The following is a 14,990-nucleotide window of genomic DNA, read 5'->3' as shown; positions in this document are numbered from 1 at the left end:
GTTTAATGGCGGGTGGCATCCAACGTTAAGGTGCATTACCGCCACCTACTATACTGGAGTGTGGACCAAGGATAGACTCTCAACCGGAAACATGCTCATAACGCGCTCGTGACGCAAATATTGGGTTTTAGCGACATCAAGCGGAGGGGAGTGACAGATCCTTAAAACATTATTACGAGAATTGTGTCATCATTGTTATTATAAGGTGTGATTTGCTTTCCTCCCCTTCTCTGTCTGTCTGTCTATCTATCTATCTGTCTCTATCTATCTATCTATCTATCTATCTGTCTGTCTGTCTGTCTGTCTGTCTATCTATCTGTCTCTATCTGTCTATCTATCTATCTATCTATCTATCTATCTATCTGCCTGTCTGCCTGTCTGTCTGTCTGTCTGTCTGTCTATCTATCGTCTATCTATCTATCTATCTATCTATCTATCTATCTATCTATCTATCTATCTATCTATCTATCTATCTATCTATCTATCTATCTAATAATTTAACTATCTAATCTATCTATGTCATTTCTGTTTCATTAATAAAAATAAAAAACGTTCTGTTCTTTTTTCCATTTTGAAGGATGTACTGGCAACATGGGAATCACTTTGAGATCGATTTTTCCAGCTGATCAATGCTAAAAACATTGACAGCCAATCAGAATCCACATTAAATAACTTGAGCATTCAAAGTGACTGACGACAAAACTGCAGGGTGCTTATAATAATAAAAAAACATATCGTCCATTGGTGTGGACACTAATATGGATTTAGTTGTAGGTGTGAACGGGCCTTACAGGATTAGTTCACTCCAGAATTAATATTTCCTGATAATTTACTCACCCCCATGTCATCAAAGATGTTCATGTCTTTCTTTCTTCAGTCGAAAAGAAATTAAGGTTTTTGAGGAAAACATTCCAGGATTTTTCACCACATAGCTAGTGGACTTCAATGGGGATCAGTGGGTTGAAGGTCCAAACTTCAGTTTCAATACAGCTTCAAAGGGCTCTACAAGATCCCAGCCACCTTATCTGGTGAAACGATCAGTAATTTTCTGAAAAAAGATAATTTCTTTACTTTTTAACCGCAAATGCTTGTCTTGCACTAGCTCTGCGATGTGAGTCTGTGACTTCATGCATTACAATCACGTTGGAAAGGTCACGTTCAAAAAGGTAGGTTAGGGCGAAAAACTAAATTTTCTCCTCCAACTTCAAAATCGTCTGATTTCATTGTTTTATCTCTTTTTTTTTTGTAAAGGGCATTTGACTTTCTATGCACGTTCACTTTGTAAACACTGGGTCGGTATTCCGCCTATGTCACGTGTGACCTTTTCAATGTGATTCCATCATGCGTGAGATTGAGCTAGTGCAAGATCTATATATCTCAGTGTTTCCCCTAGGTTTACGGCTTTGGGGGGGGGGGGGGGGGGGGGGGGGGGGGGGGGGGGGTCTGTTTTTTTCCATTTTAATTTTTCTGGACTCTTGAATAACTATTCTTACAATAGCCTTATGAATTTTTCCTCAGAAATTCTGTGTTGTGTATTTACATTTCTTTAAGGCATAAAACAGTAATTTAATCTATCTTTTAATTAATGAAAATTATACAAATTTTATTTTTGGAAAATACAGGGGATTTAATATTACAATTAAAACATTGAAGAAATATTGCATGATTATAACTTAAAAATAAGGTTTTAATAATTTCAGTGGTAGTAGTAGCCTATTACGTACATTCTACTGAACAATAGTAATATATTTCTGCTGCAATGTCTAAGTTAAACCGAACTTTTATTTTGACAGGTTGCCGTGAATACCTTTACATTCCTGTGTTTATATGATATGAGGATAGTTTTACTCAAATTAAATGGTCAGATGCTCATGAAGTGACTCTCAGAGCAGTTCTGGAGATGTTGTTCATGTATTTATGTTCTCATTATTGAGACGGCAGACATTAAAGGAGTCATATGATGTTGCTAAAGAGAACATTATTTGGTGTAATGAAATGTGTTTATGCGGTTTAAAGTAGAAAAAAAAAAACTAATTATTTTCCACATACTGTACATTATTGTTTCTCCTCTATGCCCCGCCTTTCTGAAACGAGTAGATTTTTACAAAGCTCATCGGTCTGAAAAGCGAGGTGTGCTGTGATTGGCCAGCTATCCAGTGCGTTGTGATTGGCCGAATACCTCAAGCGTGTGACGGAAATGTTACGCCCCTACCATACTCTGATGCCGTGTACCGGCCGGAGCGATGAGACCTAAACATTAAAACCCATTACAAACGAGGCATTTGTTGCATCCAGTGAAGGACGACCCCGGGCTGGACTCCGCTTGGTCCACGGTTAAAGCCGATCCGGGATCCACAGCGCGAAGTTGATGTATTTCCTCAGCGACCAGCACGGATCAGTTCTAGGCATGACGAAGCGGATATCGTCCTCTTTTGGAAGACCAAACAAAGTAGTTTCGCTTTCACAACGAAACACACAGCGCCTTCACGACATGGTGGTGGCGGCAGCAACAATACTACAGCAAGAATAAAAGTTACGCCTTCTTTCTTTGCGTGAACATTTAGGCGGCGTTATGCAAATCTTCCCACATCGTGACGTAGATATGTGGGGGCGTGTTAGAACGAGGCGTTTTAGGTAGGTGTGGTTGACTCTTAACTTTTATAAAGAATATCTTTGGATTTGAGACTTTAGTCTTTGCAACTTTACAGATCTTCTTTATGCACCAAGAGCTTGTAACACTCCAAAGAGAAAGGAAAAATTTTAATCACATCATATGACCCCTTTAATATCACCGGAAGCGTCACGCGTCACAGAATTGACATGCCGTCGTGTAATTAAGATAAATAACAAGGCTATTTGGTTTGTTTAATAAAAGAACAAGGTATAGACCTGTTCTATATGAAAGGTAACTTTAAATGACTTCTGTTATGATCTGGCGCTATGGAGAAAATAAAATTAACTTGAGCTTCAAGGGGGGCGGGGGGTGCCTTTTGGGGGCGGGCCGCCCCCTAATATAATGGCAGGGGAAACACTGTATGTGTATATACAGTATGTGTGTATATATATATTTTTTTTAAATGACCGATCGTTTCACCAGACAAGACCCTTATTATTTGGCTGGGATCGTGTAGAGCCCTTTGAAGCTGCACTGAAACTGCAATTTGGACCTTCAACCCTTTGATCCCTGTTGAAGTCCACTAGCTATATGGAGAAAAATCCTGGAATGTTTTCCTCAAAAACCTTTTTCTTCTCGACTGAAGAAAGAAAGACATGAACATCTTGAGTGACATGGAGGTGAGTAAACTAGTGCTTTAATACTCGCATAAACTACTTTTATGGTGCTTTTGTGTCCGTTTTGAAGCTTGAAAGCTTCATGTGAGTTAAATTAAATTGCATGGACAAGATATATAAAAAAAAAAAAATCAATAGATAAAAAAACGTCTGATGTAAAATTTAGCAGCGGCCACCAGTGAAGAGAACACGGGCATCATCCAGTGATCGAGATGGAGAGGAGAGTGGATCTCCCTCAGAACCCGAACCATCACCCAGCTCGGACTCTGACTCCGGCAAAAACAGCGACCAGGTATTCTCGCCCGAAATTTGCTCAAACATCTCATAGCTTCATTTCTACCAAACAATGCTGTGTAGTTAATAAAATGCACATTGAAATCATATAAACAAGTTACTAATGTGTTCTCTAGGACTTCACGCCACAGAAGGAGTCGGGTGGTCGCGGTGGCAAAAAGCCAGCAGGCAGAGGCAGCAGAAAGGTGAGACAACCTCATTGACCTCATGTGGCCATCTATAATTACATACTTGCTTGATCTTATACCATTTTTTTTGTATCATTTTAGAAGGCATCATCTGGCTCCGATTCAGAATCGGGCTCCCAGTCAGATCAGGGGGCCGCCAGGAGCAATTCAGAAGAAGAGAAGCCCCGGCCGGCCGTCTCTGGATCCGAATCGCAGTCTGGATCCAAATCCGACTCTGATTCAGAACCTCCTCCTCCTCCTCCTGCAAGGAAAGGCCCACAAGGGCGCAAGAAAGGTGAGAACATGCGCTTTGCAACGTGAAGCCAGCACATATTATAATTAGTTTTAACGGTTGAGTAGTTGCGTTGAATGGCAGCACAGTGGATGGAAACTTTACCTGAGACAGTTGTCCTCGGATATCAGGAATCCTAGAGAAGTACATCAGAATACTAAAAGACACTTTTCTTTTTGCGTCATTCTCCAAGCGGAGAAACCTCCACCAAAGTCACGAGGAAGGAAAACCAAACCAGCTCCAGAAAGGGCTCCTTCCTCTTCATCAGACAGCGACAGGTGAGTTTGGTTTATCTGTTCGTTTTAAGCATGTTTACACTGATGATATTAGTATTTCCTTTCCGTCATAAATGCGTTATGTATTTATAGTTAAATTCATAGTTCACCCAAAAATGAAAATTACCCCATGATTTACTCACCCTCAAGCCATCCTAGTTCTATATGACTTTCTTCTTTCAGACGAATACAATCAGAGTTATATTAAAAATGTCCTGGCTCTTCCGAGATGACCGAGATTTTGAAGCCCAAAAAAGTGCATCCATCCATCATAAAAAGTGACCCTCCCAGAGACAGCAAGGATCCTAACACGATCAAGGCTCAGAAACGTAGCAGGGACATCTGTAAAATAGTCCATGTGACATCAGTGGGTCAACCGTAATTTTACGAAGCTACAAGAATACTCTGTGTGCAAAGAAAAATAAATAACGACTTCATTCAACAATTCGTCTTCTCCGCGTCACCCTATAGCGCCATTTTGGAGAGTATCACATACGTAAACAACATATGCAAGAAAAGGTATTCTCGTAGCTCCGTAGCTTACGGTTGAACCACTGATGTCACATGGACTATTTTAACGATGTCCTTGCTACGTTTCTGAGCCTTGATCGTGTTAGGATCCTTGCTGTTTATGCAGGGTCAGACAGCTCTCAGAATTCATCAAAAATATCTTAATTAGTCTTCTGAAGATGAACGAAGGTCTTACAGGGTTGGAACGACATGAGGGTGAGTAATTGAAGACAGAATTTTCATTTTTGGGTGAACTATCCTTTTATTGTCGTCAAAAATACAATTCACATGATCATGAGGTGAAAGAACATACAAATATTCTGTGAATTTTTGAGGAACACGTAGATGATCGTTTGAGTTTGAATTTCTATTCAAAGTGACAGCGAGACGGACCGCGTCAGCGAGTGGAAGAAGAGAGACGAGGAGCGGCGGAAGGAACTGGAGGAGCGAAGGAAGAAAGAAGAGGCTGAAGAGCTCCGTCGGCTCCGGGAGCGAGAGAAAGAGGAGGATGAGAAAAGGAAAAAGGAGAAAGAGAACAAGGCCAGGAGAGGAAGCAGCAGTGGCAGCAGCTCGGACAATGAAGTGGATGATCACCCTCTCAAAAAATCCAAGAAACCTCCGCCTCCCCCCATCCCCGCACCGTCAGACTCCGACTCGCCACCAGCTGCAGAGGCCAGTCACCAGAACTTTACCCAGACTCTTTCTACTAGTGTCGCTGCTAAAATGTTGACTGTTTGGGTTGTTGTATTTCCTCTTTAGGGGAAGAAATCCGCCAAACGTCACGACAGCCAGAAAAGGCGGCAAAAGAAAGAGAAGGAGCTGAAAGAGAAAAAAGAGAGGAAGATCAAAGAAAGGAAGCCTCAGAGATCAGAGGAGAAACGCAAAACGAGGTATGTATTTGGGAGTGTTAATTTATGATATATTATAGTATTTATTAGTATTCTGAATTAGCTTTTATTTTTATATTTGCAGTTTTCAGTTAAATTTTATTTTAAATTTTAGTAATTTTATTGTGTTTTGTCACTTTTATTATTTTGTGTTTTTATTTACCTTTAATTTACTTTTATTTCAATAAGTTGCCAAAGCAACATTTTTAGTTTAAAATGTTTTTAATTTTTTGAAATTCTTTTTGTAGTTTATTTGTATTTCAATTCATAAAAAAAGATTTTAGTTTAAAGAATTTAGTTTAGTAGTTTTAATGAACAAAAACCAGTATAATTGAGATACTATTATAATTTTTATTGATATTTTAATTGGTTTAAATTTTTTTTGTTTTCATTTTAATGTTAGTTAATGTTTTAGTTATTTAGTTGTTTTTTTTCTCTCTTTAAAATTAGTATGTTGTCAATTTCAGTTTTAGTTAGTTCAGTATATTAAGTTAAACTAAACGAAAATGAGAAATAATTGTTTTTATGTATTTATATATATTTTTCCATTTAATGTTTCTTTTATTTCAAGTAACAAAAATGTGTTGTTGGTGTTTTTTTTTTTTGGTTTGTTTTTTGTCATAATTTTTTTCGTTTTAGTTAGCTATAATAACCCTGACAATAACACCACTGTTTCCCAGAAGGCCTAAGCCAGAGAAGCCTAAACGGAAGCCAACACGTCCACCTGAGAAGAAAGTCGAGAAGAAAAAAGGTAAAATGAAACATGTTCTCATGGCTGTTCAGTCCTTTTGAGTTATTTTACGGGCAGTCAGACTTTAACTCTTGTTTCTGTCGCCCTGTATAAATTCAGAACCCTCACCTGAAGAGAAACTACAGAAGCTCCACACAGACATCAAGTTTGCACTGAAAGTTGACAACCCAGTAAGTATTGACATCATTAGCCTACCCATGTCGCATAAAACACAAAATTAAAATGACCGGAAACATTGTTCTACCAATTTTACAGCAAAGTCTAGTATTCAAACAAGCAATGAGTTTGGTCATATTCTCATAGGATGTCGATTCATTGAATCAGTTGATTCAAACTGGTTTTAGTTCATATGGTTCAGTGGTATTGAATGAACCACACATGACCTCTAAACTTTCAAAATGCTGTTGAATTTAGTCTATATTTATAGCAGAGGCTGTACGTGTGAAAATGACGTGATGTGTGAATCTCCTGGTATCATTCTGCGTCTTCTGCTTCCTTTCAATCTGTAGGACATTGAGAAGTGTCTGCAGGCCCTGGACGAGCTCAGCTCAGTACAAGTAACCACTCAAATCTTGCAGAAGAATACAGATGTTATTGCCACACTCAAAAAGGTACAAATATTTGCCATTTATAATCCATTTAAAAGGATAGTTTACCCAAAAATTCTGTCATTACCGTATTGACCCGAATATAAGACAATGTTTTTTTCTTGGAAAAACATCTGAAAAAACGCGGTTGTCTTATATTCAGGGTCTAGACTTTGACATGTCAATAATAAACCCACAACAATAGGTGGCGCCCAATACGCATTAAACGAGTGTGCCAAAGGGGGGTCGTCTTATAATCAGGGTTGTCTTATATTCGGGCCAATACGGTAATTACTCACCCTCAGTTCATTCCAAACCCGTAAGACCTCCGTTCAACTTCGGAACAGAACATAAGATATTTGATGAAATCTGAGAGCTCTGACCCTCCCATAGACAGCAAGGATCCTAACACGATTAAGGCTCAGAAACGTAGCAAGGACATCGTTAAAATAGTCCATGTGACATCAGTGGTTCAACCGTAATTTTACGAAGCTACGAGAATACTCTGTGTGCAAGGGGAAAAAAAAAAAACTTTATTCAACAGTTCGTCTTTTCCGCGTCACCCTATAGTGCCATTTTGGAGAGTATCACATACGTAAACGGTGTATGTATGTGGATATGTTTACGTTCAGATCAAAGCGTAAACAACGTATCCGCATATGTTGTTTACGTATGTGATACTCTCCAAAATGACGCAACAAGAAACGCACTTTTTGGCATAATTTAATTTTTATTTAAATAATAATAATTACAGGGATTTCCGTCAGTTCATCAAGACAGTCACTTGCTTCATTCCAGAATGATTCAGACATTCGAACGAATCAATTGAATGAATGATTCGGTGATCAAATCAGTGACTTGCCGCCACCTGCTGGCGGATTTAGTTTAACTTTTAGCGTATCATTTCAGTTATTTGAATCATATTTCTGTATTCAAAATTGTATATTTAAAACATTAATCTCCACATGAATTTATGATTTTTTTTTGCTTTAACACTTGCAATATAATAATACGTAGAATAAGACAAATAAGTTACCAATCATATGAAATTAGTATTACTAAATTAATTTGTACTACAGAGGTGGCACAGAGGAAAACAAAAGTGGTTTGTAGGTATATTTTCAGACGTTTAATGAGGCTCAGAGGTAGCATGAGTGCAATTAAATTAATAAATTAATGTGGAGATTAATGTTTTAAATATACAATTTTGAATACAGAAATATGATTTAAATAACTGAAATGATACGCTAAAAATTAAACTAAAACTGCCAGCAGGTGGCGGCACGTCCCTGATTTTATCACTGAATCATTCATTCAATTGATTCGTACGAACGGCTGATTCATTCAGGAATGAAGCAAGTGACTGTCTTTATGAACTGACGGAAATCCGTGGTAGCGACGGAACTTTAAATCCCTGCAATTATTAAATTATAAAACCATTATTAAAGGGTAAAATAAAATCTATAATATATTATAAACAATTTAATAATTAAATAATAAAAATAAATAATATATTAAATTTAAATATATATAAATAAAATACAACTTGTGCACTTCTGACTGTCTTGTCTTTTAGATTCGCCGATACAAAGCAAGCAGTGCTGTTATGGAGAAGGCCACTGCAGTCTACAATAAACTAAAGCTGCAGTTCATTGGCAAGATTGAGACCAGTAAACCAAAACCAGATGAAAAGAACCAAGAAACCAACGAGCAAGACACACAAAACGCAGGTAAACGGTCAAATTACTGTCAAATAAACTGTCAAAGTTTTCAAATGCAGTAATCAAATGAGTTTTAAAGCATGCTTGTTCTTTGTGCCTTCCTTCCAGACGACTCCAAACCAGTGAATGGAGAGTCAGAAAATGAGAAAAAAGATGTTTCTGAATCGGAAAGCAACCCCAAACCCACAGACCAAGAGAAACCGGATGAGAACAAATCCCCGAACGGCATCAGGTAAAGAGCGGCCACCTTTCGCTTTCCTGGTCCTTAAGCAAAATAATCACACAGCTTGCCGATTAATTTTATATTTGTCTTTCAGTCCCAATCCAGATGAGCCAACAGAGCAGCAAACACTCACAGCTGACTCCACAGACGCCGATCCGGCAGAAGACACGGACGTAAAAGAGGACAGCAGAGCGCAGGACGAGCAGATGTCTTCCGAGAGCTGAACGTTTCACAAACACACTTTGGCCTCCTTCGTTCATTTGTGTTACTTCTTGTCTGCCCACCTTTGTGACCTACATGAGTTTTTCGTGTTGTACATAAAACGTGATATGAACATTATTAGCACTTTTGAATCGGGACGTCATGAGGCAAAACAAGCGCCTTAATCTAAATGTTCGATGTGGATGATTCTGCACTACCCACGTTTGGTCAATCGAGGACGAACGTTTTATTTCAGAACCACGCTGACGTCTAGTAGGAAAAACACCGAAGCCCTTCAAATATATTTGAGGACTGTGCTTGTATTATGTAGCCGCTTTTTATGAGTAAAACCTTTTTTCCTTTAGTTTTTTTTTTTATATGAAAAAAATAAGGAAAATGCTAAAAAAAAAGTAAAAGAAAGCAGTCTGGTTTTGTGTTGATTGACCCACTACGCCATACAGGAAGAGATCATGAGGTTTCGTTGTCATTATTACTGCACAAATCTACATCTGATCTGTCTGGTATGGATTTCCATAACCTTCAGTGTCTATGGACTTTCACTAAACTCTGTAGACCGCTTGTTGTCCGTTGTTTGGTATTCTAATAATAACAACTTACATCTGCATAGGTTGACCCAATAATGCTATTCTTTTCTTGGATGTCATAAACTATGCGTATCATTCTTATTATAAACATGTTTCTAGTGCTATGTAACTTGGTCGGAGATTTTTTTTAGTATCCGTGAAGGAATAAATAAAAATTCCGCATGATGGCCACAATTTTGAATGTTTTCACAGAAGGACCATGTTTTATATTGTTCAGAATATGATACTAACATACTGCCTAGTACATACTAGAGTAGAATAGTAAGCTATATTCTGTTTTAAAACACCCATTATGATGTCTTCTATTCTAAAAAGTGTAGAATAATAATATGTAATTAATATTTTTATGGTTAATTGTCATGTAAATAACGTGAGTTATGTAAATCATCAGCTCAGTATTGACAATTTAATCTGCACAATTTTAGTTATTGCTATAATTAAATTATTGACGTACAATAAAGGCAGAAATTAGCGACGCGTCGGTCGTTCGCGTAAACGATGACTTTGATTGGTCTAGCGATGTAGACGGCTTTATTTAAATTAACCCATTTATTTTATTTAAAGAGTAAAAGATAATATAAAATAGCGGAAAGAGAAAATCTGCGCAATAAATACATGAGCAAATACTAAGTTATTTGCGTTTTTTCTTCAGATAGTATTTAGTTAGAAAACACTGCCTGATTCAACATAATATCTCCAGAGAGTAAGGTTTAGTTTATTAGAATTATTTACTAATGCAATCTGAAACTGTAATCTGTGAATCCAATAAGCACGTTCACCACAAAATGTATAGGACGCAAATGTCAAAATCCTAAACACCGAAAAGCGTCCAGTGCGTCGCGTCGCGTCGCTGTGAGGATGGGTTTGCCAGTCAGGTGATCGGTCCGCCATTTTGTCAGCCATTTCCTACCCTGGTCCGCTGCAGATCAGCGCTTACAGAAAGAGCGAAAGCCCTCCTGCACAGGCCGCTGTTCGGGACTGAATGAGAGACTAGCGCTCCAGCGGGCCGGTCAGTGCTCACATAAAGCCCGTGTTCGCGGTTCGGTCCGGTAGGACAGGAGGGAAATCAACATGGCTCTGAAGATCGTGAAGGGAAGCATCGATCGGATGTTCGATAAAAACCTGCAGGATTTAGTACGTGGCATTAGGAACCATAAGGAAGATGAGGTGAGGCACTTTATCCGTTTAGTTCCATTTAACGCTACTTGCCTCTGCCTCAGAATCAGATGTTTTTGTACATTTGCATTAAACGCAGCTGGTATAAATGAATCAAGCTGATCTCGTGTCAGTGATCTCAAATCACCTGATTTCAGGTGAGCTAACCGGCTATAACCTGCCTAGATAACAAGCAATTGTTTTTAACACAATAAAATATTATTTCAGTGCTTTCTTAGCGTTTGTGTGGCAGGTGACAGCTGTTATCGTTTTGTTTATCATGGATGAGGCCAGTTAGCATCACTAACGGTTAAGACACTTATATAAATACAACATTCTGCAAAGCGAATACAGATTTGATCCCATCCTGTTTTTGATACAAACCGTGTAATTATTAATGTTGTAATACAGACTGGGTGTGCTAAAGAACAGATGTCAATTCAAAATAGCTGGTCTCACTTATGTGTGTCATGAGATTGGCCGTGTCTTAACACCTAGTGAGCTGCCTATCTAGACAGCATTTTCTGGGCATGTCCGAACGCTTGTATGATGTTCGACTCGAAGATTCGAACGTGCATGATGACGCAAGCTATGCTCAAAAATGTTCGATTCGAATGTTCGAATACTGTGACGTTGACCGATGTTCCATTCGACTGTTCGAACTCACCGGTAATGCCCATACGTTTCTATTTCAAACGTTCCAGTGCACCTGCGATGTTAAAATGGTCGAACATTTATATTATACACAAAATGCTCAGGGCGAACATTTAAACTTGAACATTCTGATGTGCTTATGATGCTCAGTTCGGGTCTTCAGATAAGTTTGATGCCCAAAATGTTCGAACATTTATCTAAATCCAAAAAAACTTTGTTTAAAATGTATGAAGAGGCGTTCAAAATTCTCAAAAATGTTTCAATTCGAATGCACTCATGATGCCAAAAGATTGAACTGTTCCAACGTGTCTGTGATGCCAATAAATGTTCAGTTCAAACGATCAAATCCACCTACGATGCACAAAATGCACTTGCATACGTGGACGATTTGAACGTTTTGGTGTGCTTATGATGCCCAGAAATGTTTGATTCAAGTGTTCAAATGCATATATGATTCCCAGAAACGTTTAACTCAAATATGTGAACGCACACATGATGCCCAAAAACATATGGTTCAGGTGTTCGAACAGGTTTGAATTCAGCGCCGAATTCAGACGTCTCTGTGAAACTCACTTAAAGAGTTATTTAGTATCATTTGGGCAGGACAAGTTTTAGAATTTGTATGTTAATGTTAAAAATCTTGTGTAATATAACTTGTTTGTTTGCTGGTTTTTATTGTATTTGTTATACATGCATTTAAAAAAAAAAATTTTTGCCATGAAAATAGCCTTAGATGCTGACATGGCATTAAATAAATATCTTCTACTACTACTACTACTACTAGACATCTCTGTGATACCCAGAAAAGAAGTTATGGGGAAATCACAACTGCAGTTTGAACATAGCGTCAGGGATGAGAATCGCTGGTTTCTTGTGATTTCGTTTTGTGATGTGCGGTTGAAATGATGAATGAAATGTGGGAACATTTGTAGGCCTCAGGCTGCCTGGTTACCTATAATGACAAGGCTGAATTTTCTCTTCCAATATGCTCCATCCTCGCCCCCTCCCTTTGAAAAAGGGAACAAGATGCTGTAACAGTGAGCATTTATAATCACAAACAGGGTTTCTCCACTTTTATGGCATCAGAATACTGTTCCCTTTTTAGGAGATTCATATTGATTTTAGTCACCGGTTTGCCCTTCTAGATTTACGTGTTATGAAATGCTATAAACCTCCTGAACGCTGATGTCAAGTGTTTCTGATGTGCCATAGCCAGTGAATGTGTCAGTTTGACGCAGGGTGGACCTTCCTGGATGACCTGCATTGTCCGATGTGGCCTTGAGTCTGTGGCAACAAAACAGCACCATGATCACATCTACAAAAAAAAATAACTCTTTATATTGGCTATTAAACTATTCATGCTCATTTCCACTATTTTTACATTTAGGTTACTTTAAGTTAATCTTTAAAAATACTAATAATTTAATGACTAATTACTAAATAATTTAATAACACTGTTAAATGTAATCTTTAACAAATCCTAAAATTAATAATTAAAAAAAGTTGTGATGGCCAAATTCACTTGGAACATTTAAAATTATTTATTTATTTAGTCTTATGTATTTATTATTTTAAATTTTAATTAGATTTTTTTTCTGATGAATTAGTATAGAATTTTACTATTTGCCATTTATACATTGTTAGACATAATATTAAAATAATTATCAAATTATCGGTGTTGGCCAAAATGTAAATAACTGTGCCGGTTTTGGCATTATTAACTAAAATATGAATTATTAAAACATTTGGGTTAATTCCAATAAACCTGAAATAAAATATAATTATTAGTTGGGGGAAAAAATAGAAATGTTGCCTTTGCAACTAGTGTAAGATGAAGTACTAAAATTACTAACTGAAAATTAGAACTAAATTGTTTTATTTTTGAAAAACAAACAATTACAATAAAAGCTAAAATAAAAACTGAAAATATATATAAAATATTTCTTAAAACTCAAATAGTTTATAAATAATACTCAAATATACATATCAATAATAACGTTCTCTGCACTACTTTTATAATCGCTTCTTCGTTTTTATCGAGTACTAGTTGCAGCGCTACTTTGTAAACACTCCAAAAGTTGCTCAAAGTTTAATTCAGTTGTTTCATTTTGCATATATACTTGGCTTCTCATTACAGTGTAGACTTCATACTACAATCTTGATTCAGGTCTGACTGGTTTTGCTCTGTTTGGTCGCCTGCTTTCATTATAGTTCAATATCAAGCCGAGTTTAAGTCGTACCTTTTGTGCATTCAGACTCAAACATTCTTAAAGCACGCTTTATTCTCTGCTTTAACGTTCCCGTTCTGGTATCCTGGCCTGTTTAATCTGCAAGCATCTGGAGTCAGGTATCAGCAAGGCTTGGTCAGTGTAACCTGTACCGGCGTACTAGATATCGTGTCTGTTACCTGGCCAACAGCGGACAGTGCTGTGAAATATTCATAGGCATCTGAATGAACTGTCAGACTGTGCATGTGTGTTCGCTGCTCTGTTTGCTCTCTGCCGGTGGTTTCGTGTGAGACCTCTATATTTGTTTTCCACAAGAGGTGGGTGTACTTATCCAAAGGACTGGCTGGGGCTCAAAACTAGCGAGCTGCCTACCTAAACACTATTTTTGGACGTTGTAGTTGCATTTGAAATACACAATTTTGGAGTTTGTTGTAGGTGCCTAATTTTACAGTTGTCAATTGTTTGCTGGTTTGTGTTTGAAAAGAAGGAAGGAATGAAGTTTTTTTTCTCCAGACTGTGCTCTCTTGTTTGCTTGGGAAGGACATTGAGTTCGTCTTCATACTTAAGTGACGGTTTGCTGAGCTGGTCACATCCAAATCTTGGCTAACTAACAAATATTTCAGTCACGGCAGTGGGCTGAAATTACCCATAATGCACGATTCTTTGGAGCTGAATGAGGATTGAACATTCTATTGCCACATGTTTCATTCTTACAGGGATTAAATTACCCATAATGCATCATTTATGACGATTTTGACAGGGAAACCTTCCAGACAACTGTTTTACCTCTGGAGTTTCATTTTTACTGGGTTGAAATTAATCTTAAAGGGATAGTTCACCCAAAAATTTAAATTTGATGTTTATCTGCTTACCCCCAGGGTATTCAAGATGTAGGTGGCTTTGTTTCTTCAGTAGAACACAAACGAAGATTTTTAACTCAAACAGTTGCAGTCTGTCAGTCATATAATGGAAGTGAATAGGAATCACAGCTTTGAGAGTCAAAAAAACATACACAAAACCAAATTAAACCTTGTGGCTCGTGACGATACATTGATGTGTAAAGACACAAAACGATCGGTCTGTGCAATAAACTGAACAGTATTTATATCGTTTTTTTTACCTCTGATTCACCGCAATGTCCGAACTGTC

General features: G+C 37.7%; 2 protein-coding genes across 8 annotated transcripts in view; both read left to right on the top strand.

The window, feature by feature from the left end:
- The first annotated feature begins 3,267 nt into the window (after positions 1-3,267).
- On the top strand, positions 3,268-9,975 carry LOC107593330 (hepatoma-derived growth factor-related protein 2-like). The gene is made up of 13 exons (XM_016283011.1): positions 3,268-3,294; positions 3,461-3,583; positions 3,702-3,770; positions 3,855-4,047; positions 4,238-4,322; positions 5,207-5,501; positions 5,589-5,719; positions 6,397-6,467; positions 6,567-6,637; positions 6,977-7,078; positions 8,631-8,784; positions 8,884-9,007; positions 9,093-9,975. The coding sequence occupies exons 1-13, from the start codon at positions 3,271-3,273 to the stop codon at positions 9,220-9,222; spliced, it is 1,572 nt and encodes a 523-aa protein (XP_016138497.1). The 5' UTR covers positions 3,268-3,270; the 3' UTR covers positions 9,223-9,975.
- A 682-nt stretch (positions 9,976-10,657) lies between these two features.
- Positions 10,658-14,990, top strand: part of LOC107593327 (AP-3 complex subunit delta-1-like) — a 56,750-nt gene continuing 52,417 nt past the window's right edge. For 4 of the 7 annotated variants that reach the window (XM_016283004.1, XM_016283008.1, XM_016283005.1 and 1 more), the window contains exon 1: positions 10,658-10,971. In XM_016283004.1, coding sequence (XP_016138490.1) covers positions 10,876-10,971 — 96 coding nt within the window. In that variant the 5' untranslated portion in view covers positions 10,658-10,875. The remainder of the gene's footprint in view (positions 10,972-14,990) is intronic. The other 3 variants (XM_016283009.1, XM_016283007.1, XM_016283006.1) reach the window with 2 other exon arrangements.

The sequence above is a fragment of the Sinocyclocheilus grahami genome, unplaced genomic scaffold, assembly GCF_001515645.1.
Source record: "Sinocyclocheilus grahami isolate Dianchi unplaced genomic scaffold, SAMN03320097.WGS_v1.1 scaffold169.1, whole genome shotgun sequence".
Classification (NCBI taxonomy): Eukaryota; Metazoa; Chordata; class Actinopteri; order Cypriniformes; family Cyprinidae; genus Sinocyclocheilus; species Sinocyclocheilus grahami.
This window is presented reverse-complemented; position numbering and strand designations above follow the sequence as displayed.

Excerpts from the sequence above, each read along its gene's own strand:
- LOC107593330 (XM_016283011.1), top strand. The coding sequence starts at position 3,271 with ATGAACATCTTGAGTGACATGGAG. Across the intron at positions 3,295-3,460 it reads ACATCTTGAGTGACATGGAG|CGGCCACCAGTGAAGAGAAC; the intron begins GTGAGTAAACTA and ends AAAATTTAGCAG. Across the intron at positions 7,079-8,630 it reads TTATTGCCACACTCAAAAAG|ATTCGCCGATACAAAGCAAG; the intron begins GTACAAATATTT and ends CTTGTCTTTTAG.